Consider the following 16149-nt stretch of genomic DNA (forward strand, 5'->3'; position numbering starts at 1 on the left):
GATTTGTCTGGTATCATTAAACTGAGCCCATGGTGCCTTCAAAGTTCTGTTGGAAAACAGATATGCAATAGTCCCCAAGCACAGTTCAGCGTTGCGTACTGGGCAGATCGTAGACACGTGGGTGGGCAGGCACAGGTGGAGACGTCAGTCTCGGTCTCCACTGGGTCTTCTGGCCACAGACCCCTGTCCCTCTCCTCTGACCACCCGGCTGCCCAAACTCTCCTTTGGCTGCCTGTTCTAGGCATCTGCGTGTATTTTTTTTTTAAATGTGAGATTCAAAATGGTAGATTTAAAAACTGATATTTTGGGGGCACCTGGGTGGCTCAGTCGGTTAAGCGTCGACTTTGGCTCAGGTCATGATCTCACAGTCTGTGAGTTGGAGCCCTGCATGGGGCTTTGTGCTGACAGCTCAGAGCCTGGAGCCTGCTTCTGATTCTGTGTCTCCTTCTCTCTGCCCCTCCTCCACTCATGCTCTCTCTCTCTCTCTCTCTGTCAAAAATAAATAAACTTAAAAAAAAACTGATATTTTTATTAAGAAGGGTACAGCTTTTCACTTGTAGTTAGAAAAGAGCTAAAATTACTGTTTTTAAGTGTTGCTATTTATGATCTACAGCATAGTTGTTTATAAGCATCATAAAACGAATGAGGGTTTAGATTAGTAAATGAATCATTAAAATGTTAACGGTAGGAACGCAGTTGTGTGACAGCTAGTCAGACAGGCCATGCAGCAGTTCTAGAGTTTTCCCTCCTAGTGAGAGGCGCTGGGAGATTCATTCTTGACCCCTTCCTCCTGCTTGAGTCACACCCCCGCCCCTTTCCCACAGCATCCCCGGGAAGGGTTCTGAGGAGTTCGCATTTGTACATGCAGGTCTTCATCCACTTCCTTGTTCCTTCCTTAGGCTCTGTGTTCATCTGTAAAATGTGTGGGTGAGGCATAAAGCCCTCATGTCTGTGAAGAACTTTGTGCTGCTTTGAAGACGTGTGCAATTTAGGAATACTAGAGCTGGCTCTAAGGAAATCAGCAGACTAGTTGGGTAGCTTTTTGATTTTTGAACTTAACTCTTTACTACTTGTCAAGATTTCAGTAGGAAGGGCACTAAGAGGAGTTTGCAAAATTGTACCCGAACACAAAAATTCAGTACCTGTCTACTTGGCTGAAAAGCAAATGCAAACAACAGAAATAGTTTAAATCTGTGCTTTTCCCCACTTTAGCTACTTGATGGGGGAAGAGAATTAGTGGAAATGAATGTTGAGAACTGTCCAGATAGGGAGAGAAAACCCAAGGCCCACTTGCTCTTATTACATTGAAGAAATTCTAAGATGCCTTTCTTAAAGTTGAGTATTTCCCCACAGCTAGATGGGCATGCCCCAGAGAAAGCATGGCAAAGGCAGAGAGTGTCCAGCCGCCAGAGTGTCCATCATAACCGTGTGTCAGTTTCAGGATCACTGGAGTTTGGCTCAACACCTCACTCTACACCTGCTATTCTTCTCTGGACACACTGTTGGGTTTCTTCTTTGTCAGCAGTTTTGCTACACACGTATTTCTTTTAGATTCATTCAAATCCTACGTCACATGAAGAACCCTGAGTCCCCAATGTTTTACCTGATTTATCCTATAAGTCATATGACATCCTTGGCAGAAAAGTCACCATCTTTCCTCCTTAATTCTTATTGAACATATTGTAGATTCACTTTTGCATTGATGTGTTCACTTCCATTTCACTTATAAAGTGATACAGTTGAAAATACATATAAAAATTATAAAGATGTTTGGACCATGCATGGTTTGAGGTTTGACCTTGAATGGTCGAGGTTCATAGTTGGAATGTAAATGTCAGACATTTAGTGCTCTATGTGACAGGGACAACTGGATAAAGTTCAGTGAGGAAAATGCCCAACTGACATACTTAAAGAATAAAAATAAAACAGATTCAACATGAGAATATATATTTAGAAGAAAGTGTAAAACAAAAAAATTCCCAGGAATTATTGTGACTTGCATCCAGTTTGAACTATTTGTATTACAGAATAAAAATAAAAATAGAAATGTGTTTTGATCCTTCACCCAAGGATCTGGTAGCTTGTAGAAACATTATTTTCTATGAATGAGAAGAAATACAAAATAACACTTATAAATTACTTCTGTTTCACTTTATACAAATATGTCAAGCCCAGGCATTTGGTATTCTGCTAATATTTACCTGAAGTAGACATCCAGAATTGAACCTCCCTTGAGGCAGATGTGTCAAATGTAAAGTGTACAATTCATTTACATGTACTGTAGTGCCTTTTGTGTGCAAATGAATGGAATGCTAAGATACTTTCTAACTTCTCTGATTTTCATTTGAATGCTGTAGATAATACACATTTCACAGCCATTATAATCCCAGCCATTATCATCCAGGATTAGAATATGAATGTAAAGCGGGTTCCTGCTACCAGTGTCTAATATCCACAAGTGACAGAATACAAACCTTGGAACAGAATACTCACACCAGCTCAGGACCCTCACTAAATCTAAGAGTTTAATGGGACATGTTTGCTGTTTTATCATAGAGTGCTTAAATTTTCTTTTTTTAAAAAAAAATTTTAATGTTTATTTATTTTTGAGAGAGAGACAGAGAGAGTGCATGTAGGGGAGGGGCAGAGAGAGAGGGAGACACAGAATTTGAAGCAGGGTCCAGGCTCTGAGCTGTCAGCACAGAGCCTGATGCGGGGCTCGAACTCATGAACTGGGAGATCATGACCTGAGCTGAAGTTGGCTGCTTAACTGACTGAGTCACCCAGGCGCCCCTAGAGTGCTTAAATTTTTAATGGTCAATTATTTTGGGGTCATTGTCTCCCATAAAACATGTCTGTGGTGTTCAAGATCAAATGGAGGGTAAAAAAAACGGAGTAGGAGAAACAGTCCAGGTGACAACAGTGGCAGACCCTCAACTATATTTGACCATGTGAAGCATGAATGCAGCTGTAGAAATGCCCAAGAATGCACAAGAAGAGGCAGTAAAATAACTGTCTTATTTCCTAGTTCAGCACAAACTAAAAAATACAAGGTTCACTGGGGACAAGAAATATGAATTGGGAAAATAACAATTCTTGAAGTGAAATTTCTCATACATTATTTATAACATTTTGAAGAGCAATTTGATAATAATTCATTGATTAAAACAGGAAAGGAACTCATGATTTTATTATTCTCCTGGAAGATTAATGCAATTATGGGTAATATCTTATTCTCACTTACTGTAAATAAAAGAGATTTTGTGAAAACCAATTTAGGCTAAGCAGTTAGAGTTCTGAGATGTTTGTTTCCTGCCTTAATTAAAAAAAAACAATTTATATTAAGAAGACTCCTTAAAGGGCACATGCTATTGAATCAAGAGTGAACGATTAGAAAGGAAGGCGGGACACAGTCGTTAGTTAAGGTTCAGAAGCTGAGAATAGGGTTGACAGTGCATGGGGGAGTCTCTGAAGGCTTCTGTGCAAGAGGGCAACACAGTTTATCTATAAAATTCCTTCTAGTTCTAAAGCACTATAATTTTATTACTTCATGGTTGTAAACTGCTTGAGTTAAAGATCCTTAATATTAAATAAAATAATATTTATTGGTTGCCTAGCTTGCCATTGTGCTAGATGGTTTCACAGTCATTATCTCACTGGTTCTTTATCTGAAAGAGAGAGAAACAATATTACCCTACTTTATAGATAAAGAAGCTGAAGCTCAGAGTATTAAGTGAGTTATTCACTCTCACAAAGGCAGAATTTGAACAAAGGTCTTTCTGGCTCCAAAATATACTGTCCTCTATCCCTCCCCCCCCCCCCCCCCCACCTTTCTTAGACTTACTTCTGGAAAATGTCCATGGGTCTTTTGTTGCTTAAAGTTATCACATTATGGGACATGCTTAGCATTTCTGTGCTGGGTCCTTTTGCTCTGGTACAAAAAGCAGGAGGTAGAGAGAACCATGGTGCTCTTTGGAAGTTAGAGGAAGTGAGTGAAAACAGGTTAGGATAGTCCTGTAGCACCTTCCAGAGACCCGAGGCAGAAGAAAGAAAGATTGGGGCATGGGGAAGAACAGCCCAGGGCAGTGTGGTACATGTGGTCAGTCAAGGGGGATGTGGAGACCTGGCCATGTGACCTACAGTCATGGGGACTGCTATCCCTTGGTTTTCTCATTCATAAAATGGGGAAAATAAAGGTTGCCCTCCTCTCTTTGGGGTGCCATGAAGGGCAAAGAAAGGTATCTAGGACACAGAAAAAAAACCACTGTAGATTATAGAGTGCTATATGAGTGACAATTTAAATTATTTTCCATGTTTGAAATGTAGAAGTTTTATTTCTCTTTTTCTGAATGTCCCTCTCCATGGGGTCGCACCATGAAAATTGAGTTATCTTAGTTCATGGAACTATTAGAAGTTGATTTAGAAAAAAAATCACCAATAAGAGCTATAAAGCACTCTGACTCTCTCTCTCTCTCTCTCTCCCCCCTTTTTGTTTTTTATATTTGAAAGACACTTGTTATTAATAATGGATTGCTGTTGTATTAATCCAGATTTGCTCACAAAGAGCTAAAGTACTTGATATGTAATATCTTCTACATCATCAAGAGCAGGCTAGGCTTTTCCTTGGAACTAAAGGAAATTTCTTCTTCTGTAATCCTTTTTCTCTTCTTGCCCAGCTTAAATGCAATTATAGGAAAACATTTTATAGCTGCTGGCTGCTTCACTTTGGCTGCACAGTGAGGGGTTATGAAATGGGATGAAATGGCTCTGCACAGAGTGCATAAGTAATAAGTCAGTCTCCTGATCCCTCCTCATTCCACCAGTAATGCCAAGAAAGTGGCTTGTGCAGAGGAATAACTGTAACTACAAAACCACATAAGAAAGTCTTGCTGGGACGCCTGGGTGGCTCAGTTGGTTAAGTGGCCGACTTTGGCTCAGGTCATGATCTCATGGTCTGTGAGTTCAAGCCCTGCGTTGGGCTCTGTGCTGACAGCTCAGAGCCTGGAGCCTGCTTTGGATTCTGTGTCTCCCACTTTCTCTGCCCCTCCCCTGCTCATGCTGTCTCTCTCTGTCTCTCAAAAATAAGTAAATGTGAAAAAAAAAAAAAGAAAGTCTTGCCATCACAGGGACTCTTCTAAGTCCTGTTGTAGACTGTCCAGAGTAGACAAAAAATTAGGTGACCTTTTGCTTCTTTCCTGTAACTCATAGAGTTGTAGGTGTGGAAATACCATTGTTCACTTTAAGCAGATTATTAGGAGCTTTGTCCTGATTTTCCACCTTCCCAAATCGTGGGAAGAATTATTAATTAGCAGGCACTGTATTTCTTACCTAGCACATCTTCAGTTCCCTCCTTTCCTACCTCCCTTCCTTTTTCCTTCCACCCTTCCATCTCCTCCTTCCCTTCCTCTTTCCTGCCCTTCCTCCGTTCCTCTCTCCATCCGCCCCACCCCCCCACAGTTCCTCTTCCTACCTTCTTCTCCTTTTCTTCTCTTCTTTTTCCTTCCCTATTTCCGTCTCTTTCTTTCTCTTGCCCTCTCTTCCTGGGGACACAAAGGGAGCAAAAACCCTATCTTGCCTCCACAGAGTTTACTTTCAAGTGGAGAACTTTTCCTTTCTCAACCTTGTCTGTGTCACTTTCATAACATAACCATGATGGGTATATATATATATATATATATATATATCCATATACATATGTATATAAATATATATATGTATATGTATATACATACACACACACACAGACACCACACACACCACACACACACACACACACACACACACCTCTTGTCTTCACAACAGAATATGAAAGCCATTTCTAGCCCTGTACTTACAGCTATGGAAAATCGCTGAATGTTTTCATCCTCACAGTCTTGGATGACCTTATTCAGTCGATGGTTATCATGGGACTCCCCATCAGTCACAATTACCATAACTTTTTTAACTCCCCTTCGGGCACCCCGGGCTTCAGTGAAAGCCTCCTTCCTGAAGAAATCAAAGAGAAAAGAGAAGCAAATAAAACACCACCCCAAGGTTAGGCAAAGTGATAAACAAAAGAAAAACAGTGACAACTGTAGCTAGACTAGTGCTGTCCTTCCAAGATCAACAATGACACCCATTGTTCAAGCTGGGAGGCATGATGATCATTATTTGTAATAGTTTTAGATTTATTCCAGATGATGGAGAGGTCACCATTTTGCTGATCATCACATATCCCATATACAAAGGGCAGCAGTATTTCATTCTTTGGAAACTTGTCAGGGAAGATGTCACTGGAGCACACATCAGATCTAGAGAAGGTCAGATCTCAAATACTCTCTCAGCCACTCCTTTCTCTATAAACACTCCTCTTTTCTTCTGCTTTTGGCAGAAACTTTTGCTCTGTCCTCTCCTCACTTCCCCCACATCTACTCTGACATTTATAGAACAGTATGGAAATCCTCTGAGCTGAGGAGGGGAGCTGGGGGAAAACAGGAGTATGGGGGAAAATCAGACATGGTCATAAAAGACTGCAGACAGTTGTGGTCTGACTCAGTGATAAAGCAGGGCTATGGAGGACAAAAGGGGCTGGAGTAGCTATGAAAAATATGGTCTGAACTAGGTTTTAGGACACAGGCTGCTGGGGATGGGGTGGGAGAGGTGGCACGGAGAGAAAGGGAAATGCTATGCCCTAACTGCAAAGAAAGGAGTTTTTATTTAATTCAAAAAGCATTTATGGAAAGAGCTGAAAGAGAAGGGAACTTAAATTCTTGTTTGTTTTGTGCTTCTCCACAGGCGCATGCACACACACACACACACACACACACACACACACACAGAGGCACACTTTCCCTGTATTATTTTCTTTTACTCAACTCACTTCCCTCTCTTGAGTCAAGTAAGTTTATTTGGAATGAAACAATAAAAGGGTTTCATATAATATTTTTTTTTATTTTGGTATAAAATGCAGCAATTGTTGTACTGAATGCTCCTTTTAAATATTTTAGTTTGGTCGTGAGGGCAAATACCTGCAGTTTGGAATATGCCAAAAAACATTTCTCTTAAACCAACCTTCCAAATGGTTTGCACAATACACATTAGTTGTACCTTAGGTACACAGTAAATGCACAATAGTAGGTATCTTGTGAGCAGGAGAGAAAATCCCAGTGATGTGGGCAAAGGGATTTTTATCTGTGATTATTTCTCTTTAAAAAGACTGAAGGCAAATATGAGAAGATATTAACAACTGTTGATTTGTTTGGTGAGTACATAGGATTTTGTTGTTTGCTTTCTTTACATTTTTGATTTTTCTTAAAAATTTCAAAATAAAGGAGAAGCTATTAAAAAAACAACAACTGATCACTAAGGAACTGCATATTTCTGCCCTCTACACTAAACAGGTAGATGTCCAACTTCTTTATATGTACAAAGGTGAAAACAGATGTTAAAGACTAGTCTTTAAATGAAGTTCAGACATGGATATCACATATGATTCAACCCTTTTTGTGGTCTTAATTCTCTAGAGGATCACCAAAACTTCCTACTTCTTACAAAGATACAGGTCATTACTGAATGAACCTCAGCTGATGGAGATAATTAAAAGACATTTCTTAAAGAAAATCTGCTAGATATAAACAAGGGTTGGTTTTATATAATGTAAAACTAGCCACTGGCAGAACTCTTGAGTAGACTCTTTCTGTTTCAAATATCTTCAGCAAATTGCCCTTGACCCCCAAATACTACCATCCAATGAAAATAGAAGTAAAGGATTCTAAAAAATTAAAAATATTGTTTGCAATTGGCCCTGCTAGAAAGGAATAAACAGCAATTAAAAATATGCTTCAATGTGAAAAAAGAATGTACAAGGATACTGAGTAATACCGCTATGGAGTTTTATTTATATACAAAACTCATTAAACTGTGTGCCCTACAGCTAGACCCTTTGTGAAACATGTAGGCAAAAACCATATAGGGTTATGGTATTTAGAGTGGTATTTACGCAGGAGCAAAGCAGCCAGAATATTTCTTCAGTTAGTTTTCAAAGATGAATATTCATTCTTAAGTGGTTGCCTTTAGAAAATACACAGCTCCCTACAGACTCAGAGCTTTCAAAGAACACTTTGATTTACTTTGAATGTGCAGTCACATTTAGTCAATTATTTAAGAAGGTACATTCAGCACACCTCAACATGTGCACTCTCTGTGCATGCAAATTGGTGATCTGAAAGGCAGGTAAATGTAAAATTACCCCATCTGTTTGTGGTTATTTTCTCTTGAGTCCCATATAACTAGAACCACATGCTTCTCTAACACTTAGGGGCCTAATGCTGCACATAAAATCTCAGTTCTTCAGAATATCCATATTAACTATTTTAACCCCCTTAAAATACTGATCTTAGCAGACATGTGAAGTGAGAGAATGGGTAATTAGTTCTTTAAAATCAGATGAGGGTCCAGAAGTTGAAGACACGTAACAGAAGGATCCTTAGTATTAGTCACATTACTTATTAGATCTCCTGTGATTTTGGTATTGTTTAGTTTTTGATCAGAACCTTACTAGCTTTAAAGGCAACTCATGAATAAAACAGCAAAAGATGGGAGTTGCATGCAATTGGGAATGATATAGAAAATAAAATGTTCTACATTGTGATCAAAGGACCATTCTGTAGCTTCTCATAGAATGAAGTTCAACCACAGAGTGGATTATGTGCTCTCCGTGGAGGTGCAGGAGGAAGGAAGAGATATGAATTAGAGGAAATTTGGAGAACAGAAGAAAGAAAGAGTACACAAATGATGAAGTTCTTTCCACTTCTTTCAGTCTTTGCACTGAAAATGATTTCAAAGACAGCGCTATTGAATTTGGCTTCTTAAAAACTCTTACTTGAGAGCTTCAATAATCCTAAATTAGGTACTGTAAAATTATGGACATACTAGGATATAAATACATATTGAGTAGAAGTGGATGAATATTAATCCTCTTTTTTAAAAAATGGGGTTCCTAGAAGCTGTAAACAAAGAACAAAGGGAAAATATATTCACTAATATTTTGTCTTAGCACCCAAGAACATGATGCATTAGACTACAGTAGTTTTTATGACTGATTTTCCATGACTTAAACCTTTAGAATAACAGGAAAGACAAGAAGGGCAGGGAGACTATGCTGTAGAACAACTTGATCCTATAACTATTAGCTAACTGGTGGAATCCAGTTTTTTAAAAAGATGACTTTAAATATTGCCAAGATAAATGCTCAATCAACACTCGAAAGGGCTTGATTGTCAACAGTTGGTCATGTGTAGTTTTTTTACCTTGGTCTATTTTTTTAATCCACATACCTGGCTGTGTCTATCCCAAGGGCTGTCATAGTCTGGCGGCCACCTCTCTGGATTATTTTATTTGCTGCAACAAGTACCTCTTCCGTTGATGAGTACTTATTGAGGTTGAACTCATGGGTTACATTTTCTCCATACTGTACAATTCCAACCTGAAATACCAAGCCATTGTGAGTTTACCATCTAGCAATATTCCATTTCAATTTTCTTTAGTTTAAACATGTAGATCAGATGTCATACATTTTTGTCTTTTAGATAGTTCAAAAATTCATCAGTATACAAATCCTTCCGACAGAAATAACCACTGCCACTTGTGGATATTCGTAGCCCAAGGAACAAGAATGAAAGTACTGTTGTTAAACTTCTTAAACAATTGGTTTATCTCTGCAATAGTTTCTACTGAATGACTCTGGCAAGTCCTGAGGGGCAGAAGATACAATGCACTGACATGCTCTCTGCCTTCATGGAGCATCTAAATGAGAGAGAGAGAGAGAGAGAGAGAGAGAGAGAGAGGAAATCAGAGAGAGAGAGAGAATCAGAGAGAGAGGGAGATTCAACACACAATCATTCCAATGCATGTTCAATTGCAAACTATGGAGAGACGGCTGAAATGGAAAAGCTGTTTAGCAAGTAAACCTAGGGCCCTACTTCAAAATGGGGGGTTAGGGAAGGCCTCTTCGAAGTGATATTCAAATTGATACTGAAAGGTGCAAGGAGGGTGGAGACCTGTCCTGGATGGAGACAGAGTGAGAGGATGGATCCACACAAGGGCAATTGGTATGTGAAGAAGCTGAGATGAGAAAAAAGTAGGGATGTCCTGAGAACAGAAAGAAAGTCAGTAAGCCTGGACTAGGCTGTGAGGGGAAATGAAACCAGTTGAGGCTGGATGAGTAGTAAGTGGGGCATGTATCTGGGGAGGGCACACATGTGCTTCAGGCTTTATCTAGCTCAGGCATAGCTTCCATTTCTCTCACACCAGCCCTTCTCCCCACCACCCCTTTTCTTGTTCAGTCTTCCCTTCTTTCTACCTTCCTCCTTTCATTCCCTCCTTTGCACAGATAGGATAACGTGGGCAGCTAACTGCAGAGCCATCATGGAGCAAAATGATACATAGGGTAAAGTGACACCAGATTGGATTTCCCTTGCTCTGTATTCCTCCCCTCTCCCTTACAGATGCCCATTTTTCTTATCCTTTTTCTATACCTTCTTTTAAATATTGATGTGAACCAATAGATCAATCTACATCAAGAATTGTGAGTGAAGATAACTTTTTGTTTAATTTCCCACCCCAAAATGAGAAATTCAGAAATTCTATACCCAATGAATGTCTTTTTAATGTAGAAATTCTGGGCATTTCATTTCTTGGGTCCTGGGGAAGCAATTTGAGACAAGCCTGCCTTCTTGCTAAGGCAATTGCCTAGTTTGCTCAGTGGTAAAGTTGCCTCTAGTGCTTTTTTCATACCCATCCTATTTCCAATTCGGATCTTACTTCCAAGTGGCATGAAGGTTCAGCATCTACCTTCCAGCCTCCCTTGAGGATGTTACAGTTGTCAGAAATCTTTAATTACATGTCTGACTCATAGATACATTTCCACAGCTGGGTCTTCTTTGAAACCAGAAGCATACTCTGGCATTTGCAGGAACCAACAAGACTACCTTCTAATTTAAAATAATCTTTATCATCTTTGAGCCACCTTCTAGAGTACACTAGACGTCTTGAAGCAATCACACCATTATGCTTAAATAAGAATAGTATCCTATATTTTTAATGCCTTTTGAAAAGCTTTCCCCTAATTTATTCAGATTATAATAACATTAATTGGTATCACATTTTATAAATGAGAAATTTAAGTTTAAAATATTCCTCACAGTGAAAGGGCAGAAAAGAGTCTAGTCTAAGATGTGAATCTTTTATCCCAGGGCTTTTTCCATCAGTCTACTTCCTCTCTACAGAAATACACCTCCCTGAACTCCCTGCATTCTGTGTCGCCTCATCCTACTAGTTTCTGCTAAATGCTGCTGCCATTGATGAATTGTTACTTGATGAATTCAATGAGCTATCTAGCTAATTGAGATCTACTGGAGAATATAATAGAAGTAAAGCAAACAAACAAGCATCATATTTTAAAAATAGAAACAGAACACATTAATCATTCCTTAGAGTTGTTTAGTTGGGTATAGGATAAATAAGAAAAAGATAGCATACGTAAGTGTAAGATAAGGTATATAATAAGCTGACTGAACATGCAATCCCTCAATCTATGTCCAGGATAGCCCTGCTCTTCTATGAATATATCTTTCACTGAATATCTGTCACCATCAGTCCCAAAGCCGTGTGCTCTTATAATTGGAATAAAGATGACCAAAAGTCCTTTTGGAAATATAAGCAGGCTACAACCAACTAATTATGCTAAATAAATAAATAAATAAATAAATAAATAAATGGATGAGGATACACTCAAAATCCAATTCAGGTTATTTCCTTGAATCATAATTAAGTGTTATGGATAGTTATCTATTACTCTCAACACAGATTTAAAATTATTCTCCCAATGACCCTCATAGGTTTTAATTAGTAATCTAGGGAGACACTGTATAATTATTAAGGGAAACCATGAAGGTTCAACATTGTCTTTGTGTATAGAAATGTTCAGTGTAAATAAAAGTAAAATGATTTTGAAACTTAGATAAACATGATGCTTATTTTTTGGTACCAAGGTGAATAAATGCTGCTGTGGAAGTTAATTGCTCATCTATTCAGGACATCTTACAGAGTTTGTTTTTATTTCCCTTTGTTTTTGTTTGATCAGGCAGGAGGCTAAAGAACTTTGAAAACTGTCATTCCTGTCGTTATTCTTGGACATTTTACTACTTGAGTGAATCTACTGAACACTGTAGTCTCTCATTTGGATAAAATCTTGAACAATCTAGTCTTATTTCTTTGACTTCCTCATCTTTAGTAATCTTTTCCTCTACATCACCTATGTCATCCACTCTCAAGGTCTTATCCTTGACCTTGTCAACTGGAAAAACTGCAGCACCTCAATCTCAATTTCAAGTATTTTACCATTAACTTGAGCTCATTTATGTCTGTCACCAATTCCTTCACCATATCAAGACTTGCAATTAATTCAGAGATCCTACTTTTTTTTTTTGTCCCTAGCTTAGATTCCATGGTCCATCACCACAATCATTTACTTGCAAACTTTAACTCCTTTAACCTTTTTTCCCCTCCATTAACTCACATGGCTAACCTCCAACTCTGGTTAAGTCCAAATATCTCCTTTACTTTCTGTGCTTCTGTGACTTCAAATGTTTCTACACAAAAATCACAAATTGTAGACTGGTCTCACTTTAAAGTTATGGCCATAAATCTCAAATGTGGTTGCACATAACACTGCTCGACAGTCCTACTCCTTTGTACTAATGAGCGTATTTTGCTCCCATTTATTGAGTGCAATCAAATTCTGGTCATAAACTATTAACTCTTCAGGAAAAAGACAGTATCACGTTGATACATGGGGAGGAGTTCACACGAGAAGAGGAAGAATTTATGCTAATTAAACAAGGCAGCTTTGTGCCATAATATTTGACATTTCAAAATACTTTACATATTTTATAAAACCTACTATGGACTATTGGATTATCTGGACACCAGGAACAGCAGAAAAATTTTAGCCTCTTGGTAAGTCAGAAATCAGTGCTTTATACCTTCTCTCTCTCTCTCTCTCTCTCTCTCCCTGTCTTTCTCTACCTACTTAACATATATCTCACTTCTATAAGTTTATTCTTTAGATAACTTGTAACTGTCAGTTGCCTCACCCTTTCTTTATACTTTGCTTCTAACACTCCACATGAGTCTCTTCAGATGACCATCTGCCCTTGGATTGCTAGATCTGCTTTGTTCCAAAGGTTCAAAGAGCGAGGAGTGCCTGGAAATTTTTTCCTTTATCGCCTTTTGCCAAGCTCCACAGGCAATGCCTGAGTACAGACAGTGAAAGACCAGCCCCTTGACTCAGAATAGCTGAAGGCCTTGATTTCACCTGAAATCACACCCTTGGTTCTTCTCAGTTGTTACTCTGTTTTGCTCCCCCAAATCTCTTACTATTTTCTTTTAAAAGTACTCCCTTAGTAAATCACTGTCACTTGGCTCATTTTCTCAGGGTTTGCTTCTGGGAAACCAGACTTAAGGCAGCTATTATCTGTGTTTCTGCATTTCTTCCTTGGCTCAGGCCAGACCTCACTTCACTCAACCTGGACCGTGGCAATAGTTGGTCTTTCCGCTGTTGGTCTTCCTCCTATTTTCATTCTCCTCAGCTCCATCTCCTCAGCTCTTACATAAATAAATGTAAGGCTAACTGCCTTGAAATTCTGCTTACATAACATCCTTATTCAAAAATCTCCACTAACTCTCCATTGCCTACATCAACGACTTTAAAATTACACTCTAAATGGAATTTTTATTCTACTTAAAATAGAAAACAGATAAAACTTGAAGTTGCTCCTTGGAAATACAAGACCTGTAAGGTAAACTTCAGTTTTCTTCCCCTGACCTGCAGTCACTCAACAGCCTTTCTAGTTCTCCCACGTCTTCAGGACTCCCCAGTATGAACCCTGTCCCTACCAAGTGCCTTTCCTCATCCCTCCAACAAAGCTAAGTTCTATCCATTCTGGAAGATCCAGTACAAAGAGTCACTTTCTCTGCAAAACTTTTCCCACCTAGTCGCCAGTCTGGCTTACTGATCTTCCCCTTCTCTAACCCCTGAAGCAAACTTGTCTGTTTTGCTCCTCGGAGTACTGTATTCTTCTGAACTTCTTTGTATGCATGCTTTATCTCCCAACTGCATTATATATAGGAGCAAGCAGGGCTAAGGAGCATGGACTATGTCATAGCTTTTGGTACTCTCTTATCCCATGCTGCTGTTTTGCTTTGCTTATGATTGACCCTCATACATTCTTACTAGATGACTGTAACATTTCACATAAGACTGAGATAGCAGGGAAATAATGATAAGCAGAAAAAGAAAGACATAAAGATGTGTGGGAAATGAGAAGACTGGGGGCAGTGGAATCTCAAATCTCAGGGAAATGACGCTCAGTGTATGTCCCTGGCTGATAGTGGGCTGCATATTTCCTTACGAATCAGACAGAATAAGGCCTGCTGTGTCTTTTCCAGAAAAGGGTGGCATTCATTGATTTTCATCACAGGAAAATGGTCAAATCACAAAGCAAACACATGTAACACTTTGCTGAGTATTAACGGGACCCAGTTAATAAACAAGTTTTAGTCCCAGCTTAGGGTATTAGTTAAGGCAGGTAAAACAGATTTATACTTGATACTATATGCAACAGAATCAAATAAGGATGATAATGAAATAACAAGATAAAAAGTTAGCCAAGTGAGGCATACAGATTTTGAGGAGGCAGGAGGACAGAAGTATAAGTACATTTATTGTCTCACCGTGAAAGGGCTCATGGAGGGAGGAAGATGCAGTCCCCTTAGTAGGTACCCAGGTAAAGAACAGACGGTGGGTTTACAAATGTAGAACAAAGAAAGCAAAGCAGTCTTGAGTGGAGAATATGTCAAAAATTATAAGGAACTGAAATCATTCTAGGAACTGAGAAAAAGAAAAATGGCCAATAATCATCATATTTGACTTGAGGCAGCCAGTTGTGTTGGAATGATACAAAAACCAGAGCGTAGAAGTTAAGTAGAGACTGCTGAGGAGTAATGGAGTTGGAAAGACTCTAGGCATGTTTGCTGAATGGAAATAAATAAGCAGGGATGGCAGCTAAAGGAAGCAACCAGCTAGATGTGGGCTTTCTTGAAGAGAAAATGGAAAAAGAGCAGCTTAGGGCATTAGTAAAACAGCATGGGAAGATAGGAACAAAATATTCTTATAAAGAGTAGAACAAGGAGAGCCTGGGTGGCTCAGTCATTTAAGCATCTGACTTGGGCTTAGGTCATGATCTCGTGGCTCCTGAGTTCGAGCCCCATGTCTGAGCCCCGCGTCGGGCACTGTGCTGACAGCTCAGAGCCTGGAGCCTGCTTCAGATTCCGTGTCTCCCTCTTTCTCCCCCTTCCCCCACTGACGCGCGCGCGTGCGCGCGCGTTCTCTCTCTCTCAAAAATAAACATTTAAAAAAAGAGAGTAGAACAAGTACAACAGTCACTTTTCAGAGACAACTGGAAAGGAAGCCTTTACTTCCTAGGGAGACACAGTTTGAACTTCCTGATTAAGTAGAACAAAAGATATAGGTATGTAATTAAATCTAAGACCAAAGAGAACTAAGATTCAGGCTATCACATAAATCAGGCACACAACTGATAGAGGATTCTGTTATATGAACCAGAGGTTTGTAACATTTATTCAAAACCACTTAAGCATGAGATTTACAATCCTTCTTCAGCTAAGCCATGAGCTAATATTCCCTGACCCCTTTTCTAGGGAGTACTAGCACCCTCTGTATGTTACTCGCTATGATTTTTAAAGAATTCCATGGTCAAGTAATCTTGAAAAACAATGGGTAACACAAAGTTAACATGTATCTTTACAGCACAGGGTCCCTTCTCTCTCTCTCTCTCTCTTGGTCTCTCCCTTTATCTCTTTGTCTGCCTCTCTTTCTCCTTCTGCTATTTATATTAAGTAAAAAAAAAAATCCCACAAATTTCAAATGCAAAAGGCCAAGGCTTTCTCTTCTGTTCCCAGTTGCTCTACTCTGATTCATAAGCAAATTTTTTTGCAAATGCTCTGAGTCTTTAATATGAAAATATGCATTGTGAATCATGAATTGAAAGACCTGATATATTTTATTCCTATTTAAGGGAATATTTTGGG

General features: G+C 39.1%; 1 protein-coding gene across 2 annotated transcripts in view; it reads right to left on the minus strand.

Moving 5' to 3' along the window:
* Positions 1-16149, minus strand: part of ITGA1 (integrin subunit alpha 1) — a 161219-nt gene that overhangs the window by 62229 nt on the left and 82841 nt on the right. For both annotated transcript variants that reach the window (XM_047826785.1, XM_047826687.1), the window contains 2 exons: positions 9315-9463; positions 5835-5985 (listed from right to left, as the gene is read on the minus strand). In XM_047826785.1, coding sequence (XP_047682741.1) covers positions 5835-5985; positions 9315-9463 — 300 coding nt within the window. The remainder of the gene's footprint in view (positions 1-5834; positions 5986-9314; positions 9464-16149) is intronic.

This window comes from Prionailurus viverrinus, chromosome A1, assembly GCF_022837055.1.
Source record: "Prionailurus viverrinus isolate Anna chromosome A1, UM_Priviv_1.0, whole genome shotgun sequence".
Taxonomy (NCBI): domain Eukaryota; kingdom Metazoa; phylum Chordata; class Mammalia; order Carnivora; family Felidae; genus Prionailurus; species Prionailurus viverrinus.